This window comes from Drosophila sulfurigaster, chromosome X (genome assembly GCF_023558435.1).
Source record: "Drosophila sulfurigaster albostrigata strain 15112-1811.04 chromosome X, ASM2355843v2, whole genome shotgun sequence".
Classification (NCBI taxonomy): domain Eukaryota; kingdom Metazoa; phylum Arthropoda; class Insecta; order Diptera; family Drosophilidae; genus Drosophila; species Drosophila sulfurigaster.
In genome coordinates this window covers 26,649,003-26,663,417 of record NC_084885.1, presented here as the reverse complement: position 1 = coordinate 26,663,417, position 14,415 = coordinate 26,649,003, and the positions used below count along the sequence as shown (strand labels likewise).

Below are 14,415 nucleotides of genomic sequence, written 5' to 3'. Positions count from 1 at the left end.
CAACAACAAATCACGGTCTCAGCTTTTTAAATTGTATATTATTTATCACACAAAAAAAAAATACAAAAATATATGAACAAAATATATACACAACTGAAATAACGTGTTTTATGTATTTCTTTATTTACGTAAATTGTGTATTGTTGTTTTGAAACATTACGCCAACAAGGCGAATGAAGTTAACAGTTCGACGTAGCGTGTCAATTTGATTGTGAGCTGAAGCACTGGAACCGTTTCGATTTTAAATCGACGCAACAATCGATTATTTTCTTTCGACAGAAAAAAACCGATTTTTTTCTAAGAGAATCGCTTTTTTATTTTTGTACATTATATTAAAAAATTACTAAATTATTTTCTACTGCAACGATGAAATAATAATAATTATTACCAATCCTTCAGAACAATTATAAGAACATTTATTGGTTTTATTAGAATTTTGTATTTTTTATGGTTAATAATACTCTTTAAATAGGTCTAGTTTATGTGAGTATCATTTCCATTTCAAAGTATAAGCTTCAAATTAAAAAAATACAAATTATTTAAGCAAAATTCGTAAATTAATTAATTTTTTGTAAGAATAGGGTAGCTTCAAAATTTGTTGAAAAGATCGGTGCTCCGAAAGCATCGAAGTCACCCAGTTGGTATTTTTATGGCTCAGTATATTTATTGAGTGCAGTATATTTGGCAAGTGTATGTGCGGTCACACTGCACGATTGCTTCAGAAGCCGCATTTTATTTTATTTGCCGACAGTTTTCTTTTCTTTTGTTTTTGAATGCAAACTATGGTTTAGTGAACTGCAGATTGTGAGTGAATATCTATATCGAGTGCAACACTACTGAAGAAAAGCAGCCGCTGCTGCAGCAAAACATTATTAGCCACACTTCCAAATTTGCAAGCCGGCAAAACAACACCAACAACATAATGACTTCTGCAAGGGATTTGATAAAAATTGACATAGTAAGTGCATAATATAATAAAATATATTGCTTATTGGTTTTGGCTTATGTGTTCTGTAGGAATGGGGCATGGAACGTTTGGTGCGCGCCCAACAAGTTGTCGAGCTGCGTCCCTACGACATCGAATCGTGGTCGGTGATGTTGCGTGAGGCACAAACGCGTCCCATTCACGAAGTGCGCAGTCTGTACGAGTCGCTGGTGAATGTGTTCCCCACCACAGCACGATACTGGAAGCTCTACATAGAGATGGAGATGCGCAGCCGTTATTACGAACGTGTGGAGAAGCTCTTCCAACGTTGCCTGGTCAAAATCTTGAACATTGATTTATGGAAACTCTACTTGACTTATGTGAAGGAAACCAAAGCGGGTCTCAGCACGCACAAGTAAGTGGGCAAGCACACTTCAATCACAGCGTTCGACAAATAATCTATACACTTCACTTCACAGAGAAAAGATGGCTCAGGCTTATGACTTTGCGCTGGAGAAGATTGGCATGGATTTGCATTCGTTTAGTATTTGGCAGGATTACATATACTTTTTGCGCGGCGTCGAAGCCGTGGGTAACTATGCCGAGAATCAGAAGATCACCGCTGTGCGACGTGTGTATCAAAAGGCCGTTGTGACTCCCATTGTGGGCATCGAGCAGCTGTGGAAGGATTACATTGCGTTCGAGCATAACATCAATCCGATTATTTCGGAGAAAATGAGTCTAGAGCGTTCCAAGTACGTACTAACTGGTTCACAATTTTGTACAATACCGAGTTATTTAAACATTGTGTATTGCAGGGATTATATGAATGCACGACGTGTGGCAAAGGAATTGGAATATCATACAAAGGGATTGAATCGCAATTTGCCAGCGGTGCCACCGACACTGACCAAGGAGGAGATGAAACAAGTGGAGCTGTGGAAACGTTTCATTACCTATGAAAAATCGAATCCGTTGCGCACCGAGGACACGGCCCTAGTGACGCGTCGCGTCATGTTTGCCACCGAACAGTGTCTGCTGGTGTTGACCCATCATCCGGCCGTTTGGCATCAGGCATCGCAGTTTCTGGATACCAGCGCACGTGTTCTCACCGAGAAAGGCGTGCGTAGTCGAGTGTTGAATGCTAACCAAAAATCGAAAATAGAGGAGAACATCATGCTTTTCAAAATCGAAATCATTCTGTTGTTGCTCTTTGTTGTGTGAAGTGTCGCCACTTGGGTAACGTGGCACATGGCTTGATTGTTGGCTTTGCCAACTCATTTAATCCATTTGCTGCGTTGCCTTTGCGTTTGGCCGCACGCATTTTACTTAGTTTAGCTATGCCTTTAATCTTAAGATTCTTTTCTTGTATTTAAAAATTATAAGACTTGGTTTTAATGTTCGTTTCGACTATTGCAGGATGTGCAGGCGGCCAAAATCTTTGCGGATGAGTGTGCCAATATCTTGGAGCGTTCCATAAACGGTGTACTAAATCGAAATGCCTTGCTCTATTTTGCTTATGCGGACTTTGAGGAGGGACGTCTCAAGTACGAGAAAGTGCACAGCATGTACAACAAGCTGCTCACGCTGCCCGACATTGATCCCACGCTGGTGAGTCTCGCTGCAGCAAACTGTTGAAATTAATTAGAAACGCTTTTTTATACCCGCTACCCATAGCGTAAAAGGGTGTTATAACTTTGTGAAGGCAGAGAAGGCATCTCCGACCCCATAAAGTATATAAATTCTTGATCAGCATCAAATACCGAGACAACATAGCAATGTCCATATGTCCGTCTAACTGTCCGTCCGTCTGTATAAACACCTACATCTCACAGACTATAAGAGATAGAGCTATATTTTTTTTTTCTGCAGCACTTGTGATGTTTGCACGCAGATCAAGTTTGTTTCAAATTGTTGCCACGCCCACTTTCGTCCTGCAATCGCATTTTAGATGGTTTGACTGACAACCTGGTTTATTTTTCACTCTATGGTATATTAATTTGGTATAATTTAAAATGAATACCGCACTAATTTGTTTTAATTGAAAATGGGGTATTCCGCAGTCGAGAACCCTCGACTGTAGATTTCTACTTGTTACAAGTTATTCTAAAATTGTTAATTATATATTTTCTTTCCTCGCCGCTTCGTTCAGGTCTATGTGCAGTACATGAAGTTTGCGAGACGCGCCGAGGGCATCAAATCAGCGCGTGGCATCTTCAAGAAGGCTCGCGAGGATGTTCGCTCACGTTACCACATCTTTGTGGCGGCCGCACTGATGGAATATTATTGCTCGAAGGACAAGGAGATTGCATTTCGTATCTTTGAATTGGGATTGAAGCGTTTCGGCGGCAGTCCCGAGTACGTCATGTGCTACATTGATTATCTGTCGCATCTCAACGAGGATAACAATACGCGGGTCCTTTTCGAGCGTGTCCTGAGCTCGGGCGGACTGTCGCCACACAAGAGCGTGGAGGTGTGGAACCGTTTTCTCGAATTCGAGTCGAATATCGGTGACTTGTCCAGCATTGTAAAGGTGGAGCGGCGTCGCAGTGCTGTATTTGAAAATGTAAGTTCAAGGAATTCTTTCTAAGATTGTATGATATTTGTTAGGCCATCAAATCGTTATTTTAAAGCATGCACTTCAATTGTACTAAGAAATCTATGTAATATGCCCAGTCTTAAGATGATTTTGTATTTATTTTTTCTGCATTTTTCTTCACTAATGTTTGTGCTTCATTTCTTCAGCTTAAAGAGTACGAGGGCAAGGAGACGGCACAGCTGGTGGATCGCTACAAGTTTCTCGATCTGTATCCCTGCACGAGCACCGAACTCAAGTCCATTGGATATGCTGAGGTAAGTTCTCCACACATTTCTCTTCGCTCGGCGGCTTTATCAATTCAGCTTTGTTACAGAATTTGGGCATCATATTGAACAAAGTGGGAGGCGGCGGCGGCGTTGTCGGTGTTGGAGCCAATAGTCACAACAACGATGCCGAGGCCGATGGCGAGGCAGCGCAACCGTTGCCACGTCCTGACTTCACACAGATGATTCCCTTCAAGCCGCGCTCCTGCGCTCATCCCGGTGCACATCCGCTCGCCGGCGGCGTCTTTCCACAGCCGCCGGCATTGGCGGCGCTTTGTGCCGCTCTGCCGCCGCCCAACAGCTTCCGTGGCCCGTTCGTCAGCGTGGAGCTGCTCTTCGACATCTTTATGCGTCTCAATCTGCCAGAGTGTAAGTTCGCAATAGTTGTTGTTAGACCTTACAACATTTTCTGGCTGTGAATTTGCAGTTGTGTGATATTGATGCTAATCAATGAGCGGCACATATTATGATAAATGTATACAGGGAAAAGCTAATTGAATTCTTTTTTAAATGCATAAAGAGTATAGTATGAATAGCAATGTCTTAATCAAATCAAAGCAAAACAATGCACGGCACATAATATAATAGATTTGTACAGGGAGCTTCTATATACATACAACTCTTATTTAATTGACTAAAAAGTTGCAGCTGCCCAAGCAATGGATAATCAATTTAATTGAAAATGAATTACATTTGTTACCCATAGGGTAAAAGGGAATTATAACTTTGTGCTTGTAAGAAATTTATGTAACAGGCAGAAGGAGGTATCTTCGACTCCATAAATATGTATGTAAATTATTGATCAGTCCGTCTGTCCGCATGAATGATGAATAACAAGCGTAATTTGGAAGATAGATTTTTGGTACATACAATAACAACAAGAGTATTCATAAATCCTGAAAATTTCTACAAATATAAATTGTAGAAGTTATTTAAGAAATACTTTTGTATAGGGAAAAAACCTACTTACAATGTGGTATATTTTTTACTCTACTAAATATATAGGATAAATACAAAATTCACCAAAGATTGTATTTGATTTATTGAGAAAGTTTTTTAAAATTTAAATTCTATCATTAAATGTACAACTATCTCTTTAGTATATAGTATATATAAGTTATATTTGGTTTATTGAGATAGTATTACACTTAAAATATACCATTGAATCTTGTGCTCTCTAATATATCAAATATGTCCATTGTTATATTTAGTATTTTGTGGTACATGTGGTGGTCAAGAACATCATTAAATCTAGTACTATCTTAATATACCAACTGTAATCTGTGGTATATTTAAGTAATTCTGTGGTATATTAATGTGGTATAATTTAAGAATAATACGAATAATCGATCACACTCGACTGAAGCTTTTTTACTTGTCGTATAAGCTGTATAATTTTTCTTTGAAATTAAGCTTTTTATTAATCGATTTATTGTATAGTAATTTCTGCTCACTTCTTTTAATAACATATTTTTGGGATTCTTCTTTTGTAGCTGCACCTCAACCGAATGGCGACAACGATCTGACGCCCAAGATCTTTGATCTGGCCAAATCGGTGCACTGGATTGTGGACACGAGCACGTACACAGGAGTGCAGCACAGCGTGACAGCGATGCCGCCACGACGTCGTCGTCTGCTGCCTGGTGGCGATGACAGCGATGATGAGCTGCAGAATTCGGCGCCGCCCACCAACGATATTTATCGCCTGCGACAACTCAAGCGTTTCGCCAAATCCAATTGAGAACTGTTTCTATTTTTTTTTGTGTATTGGTTACTCAATGTTTTAGCAATTTTTTTTCTCCCCCTCCCCAAACAATTTTTTAACAATTTCTACGATTGTAAGTAAAAATAATAATAATAATACTAGTAGTAAACAATAGTCGATATTTAGAAGACAGCATTAAACAAAACAATGAAAAACTAAAACAATATTGGTTTATTTTTCGTTTATTACAAGGAATTAGCCTCGTGCATTACATTAAAGCTTAAATAGTTTTATTTCTTTTATTTGGGGAGTATTTGCTAATACAACTAGTTTAAGAGTAGAGAAACAAAAATACAATTTAAGAGTATGGGTCAGGGATTTTTTTTAAACGTTCACGAAGACGAGGGAATGCAGTAATAAAATGTAAGGAAACAAAAATAATTGCTAAAGTACAATTTGCAATTAAAAAAAATGGACGGCAAAGCCAGTAAAACGTTACCAAAAGCAACGCAAGGCAAGAATTATTTTCGGCAGTAAAATATGGAAATAATTCGTTTGCTAGTATTACTTTGACAGATAGAGACTGATATATATAGAGAGAAAAGAAGAAATATGTCCAATTCATAGAGTCTGTAAAACGTTTACGTAAGTTTACTTGGGCAGAAAATGGCAATATACATAAGCGAACAAAAATAACATAACAAGAACATTTGCAGCTTGAATTCTAGAGATAAATATAGAAAGAAAAAGAAAGATAGTAATGCAGCAGCCAGCAAAACGTTTAGGAATGTGACTGAAAGTAAATTAAATGAATAAATATGGTGTGATAATAACGAGTTTCGAAACTGTAGTGGAAATTAAATTTTAATAAAAAAAAAAAAGACTTAGAAGTCCATCAAATATGAAGTATGAAGAACTTTCCTCTCTCTTTCTCTGTGTCTACTTCTCGTTGCTACTGTTGTTGCAAGTGTCATCATTCGCATTGGCCGAGTAAGCCAGTGAAACCTTTACGAATGTGGCATTAACAATGAAATGTCTGTTAATATGAGAAGTTAAAAATGTGATATTAAAAGCTAGAAAAATAGATTTTAAAAATAACGTAGTTTTCTAGGCAGTAAAACGTTTACGAAAACAACATGAAAGAAGAACAAAAAAATAAGAAAGAAATACAGTTTACAAGTTGGTAAACAGTAAACAGAATTCATTTACAATATAAAAGCTGATCTAGAAGAAGTCCATCAATGAATGAAGAGTGACCTTTCCTATATCTCTCTCGGTGTCTACTTCTCGTTGCCCGTATCACCGTTCGCATTGGCTGTGCATCGCTTGCGATGCTTATAGAGTCCGGCATACTGAGCGAACCGTTGTCCGCAATTCGAGCAGCTGTACCGCTTCTCGCCGCGATGCAGATTGAGATGGGCATAGTAAGCGCTGCCCACAACAAAAGCGCGATTGCAATACGGGCACACTTTGTCCCTGATATTGAGATGCGCACGCGTATGTCGATCCCGCTCGTGGGCCGTATAGAAAGCCTTATCGCAACGGGAGCAGGGATAATCCCGCTGCTCGGCATGACGCTTCAGATGCTGATTCAGCTTGCTGGCATTCACAAAGCCCCGAGCACAATGCTCGCATACATAAGGCAGCTCCTTGGTGTGACTGCGCTGATGCACACGCAACGCGGTCGAGTTGAAGAACTTCTTGGGACACTCGTTGCACGCATGCGTCCGCTGACCGAGATGGCGACGCAAATGTGCCAACAAACTGGTGCGAAGCGAGAACTTCATGCCACATATGTGGCAAATGTGCTCGAGCGAAGATGAATTCGTGGAAGAATTCCTTGCACGTTGTTGCTGCCCATGCACCTGACGCTGATGGCGCACAAAATCCGAGCGTCGCTTAAAGCTATCTGCACAATAACCGCAGCCAAAGGGTGCCACATGTTGCTCGAGGAATTGCAACGGCTCGTAATACTCGTAGCTGGCCTGCCAGGCCACACCGCGTTGTACAGCCTCGAGACGCGCCTGTTTGCATTGACGATACTGACAGCGAAACTCGATCAAACGATTCCGCAAGCGCTCCAAACTGATCTGCAAATTGCATTCCTCCTGCAGCCGGGTGCACAGCGATTCTAACTGACGTTGCCGCTGCTTGCGCTTCGTGTAATCCGGATGTTGGGTGCACCACAGTTGCTCGTAGCTGCGATACACTTGAATGATCTTCAGATTGCTCTCGCGCTGCTGCAATGTCTTCTGCAGCTCACAGCTGATGGGCACAATGTCATCCAGGAAACTGAAGGCCTGATAGAAGCTCCAGTTGCGTGGCCGATCGTTGCGTTGTCGATCGCTTTTTTGATCGTTGCGTTGTTGATCGCTTTGGTGATCGCTTTGCCGATCGTTGCGTTTCTGATCGTGTTGCTGAATGATGTGCTGCCGATCGCTTGGATGATCGTGTTGCTGATCGATTTGCTGTTCCCGTTGCTGATCGTTTTGTTGATCCTGTTGCCGATCGTTGCATCGCTGTTCCCGTTGCTGATCGTTGCGTTGCTGTTCCCGTTGCTGCCTCTCGCGGCGATAATACTTGATGTAATCGATGAGCTTGCGATGCAGCATTTGCCAGCTGTAGCTGGTGCCAGCAAATGAGTTCAACTCGCTGGCGATTTGCTGCCAGCCCTGGCGACGCTCCACGCGCGCTTGATAATCGAGATGATTGGGATCCCAGAGCTGCGGTTGCGCCTGATACAGTTCGATCAGTTTGTGTGTTTGTGGCAAGCTCAAGCGCACACGCAACGCATAAGTGTTGCCGTCGTTGTTGGGCTCCGCTTGATCCTCCTTCAGCTTCCTCAAATTGTGCAGCGGTTGCTGCAGCGGCAGCTCCTCAACTTGTGGTAAGCTTGTTTCCTTCGTCTGCTCCTGATCCTCCGCCTCCACCTGCTCTTCAACCTGTGGCAACGTTTCGCTCAGCTGCTGCTGTTCCAGCTGTGTCATCAGCTCACCCAATGTGGCTGCCTTTTCCACTTGCTGCTGCAACTCGACCACTTGTTGTTGCCCCTCGCAGCCGCTTTGCACGTGCGCCTGATGACTGGGCAGCTGCTCGAAGATCTTGCCACACACCGCACACACATAGGGATCGATGTGTTTGTGCAGAAATTCCATTTCCGCATAGTGCTCAAAGCGTGCCACAAATTGCAGTTGCTTTCCCTCCACGACGCTGTGCAAATAGCGTATCTTCTCCAATCGATAGCGTTTGCGCAACGATTGCAGGCGACGTTGCATCGCCAATCCGGACAACTTGATGCCACACATACTCAACGCCAGCTGGAGGCCGCGATGTGCCTCATGACGTTGCCGCATCGTTGCCATGCAACGCAATCGCTTGTGCGCATTGTGCCAGAGGATCGGATAGTGTTCGTAGATCTCCAACAGCTTGCGATTCTCACGTGCAACGTGCTCCTGACGCTTCAGCAGCGTCTGCTGTTCGCCCAGAAATCTCAGTTGATCGTAGTGCACGAATTTCGACCCATCATCGAGTTCATCGTTGCCACCTTCGCCCTCGGCATCGAGGCGTTCGCGTTGCTTGATGTAACGTTGGCACAACGTCGAGACTCGGATTCGCACCTCGGTGACACTAAAGCTGCGTCCACAGTGCGCACTCCACGCCGAAGTGATGCGACGCCAGGATTCGCGACACAGCTCCACGTTGCGGAACTCGGGATGCGTCTGGTTCCACAGGCGTGTCTCGGAGCGATACAACTCGATCAGCTGTTGCACGTGCTCCGACGATAGCTTTTGGTTGTTGTTCTCCGCAGCGGGAGGTAAACTCTATATACACAAACGAAAACAGAGAAAAAGCTTCATTAATAAACACGTTTGCATGGGTCAAGTTAGGAGAAAATCATTAGAATTGAAATATGTTAATATCATACAACTATCACTAAACTACAGATTTGTTATACCATTTTTTGATGGCCAAGACAGACAAGATAGCTTAAGTTAGTAACTTGAAAACTAAATGAAAGTATGTATCCACAAGATTATTAAAATTGAAATAAAATAGGTGACACATCATTACAAAAATATCTAACATACTACATTAATTTTGCGATAAATCTAGAAATTCATAAATAATACGTTTTTGTTTAGAATTTTGTATTAGAATTGAAAAAATATCTAACAACTATCACTAAACCACATTCTTATATTAAGTCAAGAAAATCAAATGCAAGTTTTTATAGGCCAAGTTAGGAACTTGAAAACTGTATGAAAATAATCATAAATTCAGTAGAATTGAAATAAAAGTAAGAAAACTTCAGTCGGGTGTGCTCGACTGTGAGATACTTGCTCAATAATAGCAAAACATTTTAAAATATACTAAATTAAAATATCACAAAAATACTAAAAATATACCAAGGCTATATTTGGAATATCAAGAATATTTATACTTTATCGGGTCGGATATGTCTCCTTTTGCCTGTTAATAACCTTCGATTCTATGGGTAACGGGTATAAATATCTATCATACTTATTCACATTATTACATAATTTTGGGATAGCTCAATAAATTCATAATTAATAAGCGTTTTTGGAGTTCGAAGCTTGAGTAATTATATGGAAGATTGTATAATTCACTCGAATGAAGGTAGAACAAAAAAAAAAACAATACAAACATCACATAAAATATAATTTTGGGATAGGTCCAGAATTTCATTCATTTAAGGTAGGTCAGGATAGCCCCAACATTTTTATTTGCATTAAAATAAAAATAAAAATATTTTAAATCAATGAGTATAGTGGACTCAAAGTTTTTGATTTTGCTTAAAATTAAATTAATTGGTTTTCTTAATTTTTGTAGATTTATTAATTCTCTTTTTTTCTTTAATAAATTTAAACATTTTTTAAAATTAAATTTGAATTGTTTTTGTTTTTATGACATTTAAAGTGTAGTCATTTTAGAAAATCTGTTAAATTATAGTGTAGATTTCTGAGAGTCTTGAAAATATTAATTTCAATATAATATTTTTAAGGAGCTCTAAGTTTTTGATTTAGTTAAAGTTAAATTCAAATTTTTAAGATTAAATAAAATTATGTAAAAACGTCTGTGATGATAAAATTAAAAATTAAGCAAATTTAGAAGATATGTTGAATTGCAGTGTAGATTTCGGACGGTCTTTTAGGTTGCCTTAGTTTAGCCTCCGTTGGGAGTTGTTGGTTAGTGGTTAAAACCAAAAAAAAAAACGGTAGTTAAGGTAAGTGACTTGTTTTTGTTAGTTGTTTAAACGGTAGTTAGGCTAAGTATTTATCTATGTAGTATTTGTGTTTTGCACTTACAGCGTCATCGTGGCGAAGTTGCGCTCGCTCCTCGGGTCCAAGTGTATCGACGAGTAGCAGCTGTTGTTGTTGTTGCTGTTGCGCTGTCAACGTCAACGTCAGCGTCGCTGGCTGCTGCGTGTCAAGGGCATTCAGCTCTTGGACAAGTTGCTGCTTGAGTTCGTTGACCTCGCAGTCGCCAGCTGGACAAATGAACTGTTGCTGTTCGGCGAGCACTTCGTGCATAAGTTCATCCTCAATGGGAGGCGAGGACAATGATAATGATAATGATAATGAGGATGAGGATGACAATTCCGATTGCTGCCAATCGGAATGCCAGAGTTCCATATGCTCGGCGAATTCGTCGAGGGCGCAGAGGGGACGCTCCTCGCATAGTTCACACTCGATGCCATAGAGTTCGCCAGCGCAATTCCAAGTGTAAACAGTGCCGCATTTCTGACGCACTTCCTCAATGTTGGGCAGCGCCATCTGTCGGGCACTCGACTCGTATTTTGTTTACTGTCACTTTTTAAGCGGCTTATTTTCTAAATCGGACGCACTTGTTATTAGATCTGTTTTTTTCTGTGTTTTTGTTTTGTTGTTTGCCTTTTTGCTTTGCGAGACAATTGCGACTGCGCAGCTTCTTGGCTTCTGACGTTGTGAAAATGCCAAAGAGCTCAAGCAGCGGGCCAACAAACCCGTTGCGGGCCATCTCACATACACACCTGCACTCTTAAACACACACATGCTCACGCCTGCTCACTCAACACACATACACACACACACACACATGTGAGGTATTCTTGTTGCTGGGTAACAACAACAACAATCTTGTTTTGGTTCGTCTCGCTTTGACTTTTGCCTCTTTTGCTGCTTCACGTTTTCTCTTTTGTATGCGTGCGTGTGTGTGTGTGAGTGGGCAACAGGTAAACGTAACAAACATAAACATGACAACGCGCAAATGAGCAGCGTGTGTGTGTGAGTGAGTGCACAACAACAGCTGAGCGCTGTCCCCCCATCTAAACAATTGTATTCACTTTACGTCTGCGCGCACAGTTCCCACATTGTTGTTGTCGTTGCCGCAATTGAAATTTACACATTTTGTTTGCTTGGCGAATTCGCTTTGATCTCCGCTCTGCTTCTTCTTGCACAACAGCCGCCTTTTGTGCTGCTTCCCAAATGACATTGGTAGACTTGTGGTTGACCAGGGCTGGAGAATGTTGGAGAATGTCAGTGGTGCCACTGTTTCAAAACTGATGAATGCATCACAAATGTCCCAGAAATAGTTGCAAATTAATTTATTTAATTGTCCTTATTAGTAATTGCAACATAATATCAGTATATGCATTAAGTTAAGCACAATGGCGTATCCTTTTTTTGTCTCAAGTTATGTAGAGTGCGCAGCCCTAATTCTAATTAGCATAATCTGTGTAATCGCCCATCCATCACAAATCGATAAGCGCCGCCAATTACTATCGATATGTAGTTACATCTTTGTCGGTGCTTCGCGCGCGCCTACTCCGAAAAAAAGTGGTGGTAATTTGGAAAGAAAATTGTTGTTATTTTCGGTCGTTTTGAAGTGGTGATGTTTCGTCGCGGTGGTGGAACAAAGTTTCCAAATTCAATTGCAAATCAAATAAATACTATATGCAACAAATTGGATGCAGCAAAACAAGTGAAAAAAGTGCGCGTATTAAAATATAAACACACACGCATGCGTATGTGCGTGAGTGTAACGGTATTCGGGAGCCGGGAAGTGGTGGCAATTTAGAAATAAGATTTGTGTTATTTTGGGTCGTTTTTAAGTGATTCGTTTTCGTCGCGGTGCTGCAACAATGTTTCCAGATTCAATTGCAATTCAAATAAAATAATAATTGCAACAATTTTGATGCAGCAAAACAAGTGAACAGGTGTGCATCTAAAAATACGTGCTAGTCCGCAACCCGCGAGTGCTCGCATGCGAATGTGTGTGTGAGTGTAACGGAATTAGTGAAACGGAAAGTGGTGGCAATTTAAAAATAAGATTTGTGTTCATTTCGGTCGGTTATAAGTGGTGCTTCTTCGTCGCGGCGCTGTAACACTGTTTCAGATTCAATTGCAAATCAAATAAAATAATAATTGCAACAAGTTGGATGCAGCAAAACAAGTGAAACAGGTGCGCATATAAGAAAAATAGACACACATACATACATATAAAAACCTTGCTAGACTACAAGGCGCGAATGCACGCATGCGTATGTGTATGTGTAACACACCACTCAATAAGTTCCCGGCCTGAGAGGGAAAAACACATTTTTTTCTAAAAATTTACTTTTATTCATCAATTTAGTTTCCATCTAAGGCTTTATGTCAGGCCGGGGACTTATTGAGCGATGTGTTATGTGTCCGTGAATGCAACGGAATTAGTGAAGCGGGAAGGCTCCAATTGATGATGAGTTTCAATGATATTTGCTTGCGGAGCAAGTGAAACAGCTGCACGCTAGTGTGAGTGCGTGTGTGTGCAATAAGTGAAGCATTCTCTCTTTGTCTAGCTGGCTGAGCAAATTGCTAGTTGGACAATTGGACGGAGCGAGAAAGTTGATTACTTGCGGGATTTGCACTCTATGGCAAAATGCAGTGTCACGCGAGAAAGTCTATGCGCCTATACAAACAAACAAGTGCGCACATGTGTGTATGTGTGTGTATGTTCCAGTTATGCAGATATGATAAACGAGTTATTAATGCTGTTGGGACCAAATAAGGGCTATGATTTCGCGTTGGCGCCGTTACGATATTATTATTATTATTGCTGGCATGGGAGGGGGTACATTGTCATGCCCCTTTCCCTACCCCCCTTGCCATGAAAGCCTTTGCCCGCGAGTGCGAGACAAATTGCATGAAAATGAAAACGTGCAGTGGCAATAAAATGCTTTGCAGCCAAACTGTGCGGAATAACGGCAACAGGGCAAAACAATGACAGTCGCCAAGACAAAAGCAAAAGCAAAAACAAAACTAAAAGCAACAACAACAGCTACATGAGAAAAAGGAAATCTCCAGTGAGCCAACATGGCGAACTTTAAATGTTCTTCTTGAGTTGAATTATACATTGGTAAGTTAAAATTTTTAATTATTAATATTTGAAATTTTTATTTCAATATTTGTTTAAAACGTATTTAAGGTAAATGATTTTTATATCTATTTCATTATTTTGTTTCCATTTACATTTAAGCTGGCAATATTATTATTATAATTATAAATTTAGTTAGCAATTTTAAAAGGGTTTTCTTGATTTCAACAGCAATATGGTCGCTTATTGAAGAGTATTAACAGCACACTGTGAGAAAAAGGCTGCTAAAACAATGTAATTAGCACAAATGTACAAATTTGTGGCCATTATTATGAACAAAGTTGTGAAAAATCGTATGTAAACGTTGAATGATGTTGTTTTTGCCCATATGACAATTTTATGCAAAAAAATTGGCCTTGTAATATAAAGTTGTATATGTTGTATACTACTTAGTTATGTGTAGTATATTACTTATGTTATTAAACTTTTTCGAAACTTTATATATGCATATATATTTAAATCAAGATTTATAATCTTTTTTTTTTAATCTAGAATAAAACAATCTTGACTC

General features: G+C 40.3%; 2 protein-coding genes across 4 annotated transcripts; one reads left to right on the top strand and one right to left on the bottom strand.

Annotated features, from left to right (window-relative positions):
* Positions 1 to 689: 689 nt before the first annotated feature.
* Positions 690 to 5,849, top strand: LOC133848132 (protein suppressor of forked). Its single transcript, XM_062283555.1, has 9 exons — positions 690 to 958; positions 1,018 to 1,340; positions 1,405 to 1,680; positions 1,744 to 2,047; positions 2,345 to 2,536; positions 3,078 to 3,491; positions 3,671 to 3,778; positions 3,838 to 4,156; positions 5,281 to 5,849. Exons 1-9 carry the CDS (start codon positions 923 to 925, stop codon positions 5,526 to 5,528), a joined length of 2,220 nt encoding a protein of 739 aa, XP_062139539.1. The 5' UTR covers positions 690 to 922; the 3' UTR covers positions 5,529 to 5,849.
* A 609-nt stretch (positions 5,850 to 6,458) lies between these two features.
* LOC133848273 (trichohyalin-like) lies at positions 6,459 to 11,994 on the bottom strand. 3 transcript variants are annotated; one of them, XM_062283770.1, is made up of 3 exons: positions 11,836 to 11,994; positions 10,820 to 11,343; positions 6,459 to 9,313 (listed from the first exon to the last, which is right to left on the bottom strand). In XM_062283770.1, the coding sequence occupies exons 2-3, from the start codon at positions 11,285 to 11,287 to the stop codon at positions 6,773 to 6,775; spliced, it is 3,009 nt and encodes a 1,002-aa protein (XP_062139754.1). In that variant the 5' UTR covers positions 11,288 to 11,343; positions 11,836 to 11,994; the 3' UTR covers positions 6,459 to 6,772. The 3 variants fall into 3 exon arrangements, with proteins under 3 accessions (XP_062139754.1, XP_062139752.1, XP_062139753.1); XM_062283768.1 differs by having other exon boundaries at positions 10,820 to 11,449; positions 11,841 to 11,994; XM_062283769.1 differs by having other exon boundaries at positions 10,820 to 11,449; positions 11,895 to 11,910.
* Positions 11,995 to 14,415: the final 2,421 nt, after the last annotated feature.

Coding starts and splice junctions, on each gene's coding strand:
- LOC133848132 (XM_062283555.1), top strand. CDS start 923: ATGACTTCTGCAAGGGATTTGATAAAAATTGACATA. Junction 959..1,017: donor ATTTGATAAAAATTGACATA/GTAAGTGCATAA, acceptor TGTGTTCTGTAG/GAATGGGGCATGGAACGTTT. Junction 4,157..5,280: donor GCGTCTCAATCTGCCAGAGT/GTAAGTTCGCAA, acceptor CTTCTTTTGTAG/CTGCACCTCAACCGAATGGC.
- LOC133848273 (XM_062283770.1), bottom strand. CDS start 11,287: ATGGCGCTGCCCAACATTGAGGAAGTGCGTCAGAAATGCGGCACTGTT. Junction 9,314..10,819: donor AACTTCGCCACGATGACGCT/GTAAGTGCAAAA, acceptor TTGTGTATATAG/AGTTTACCTCCCGCTGCGGA.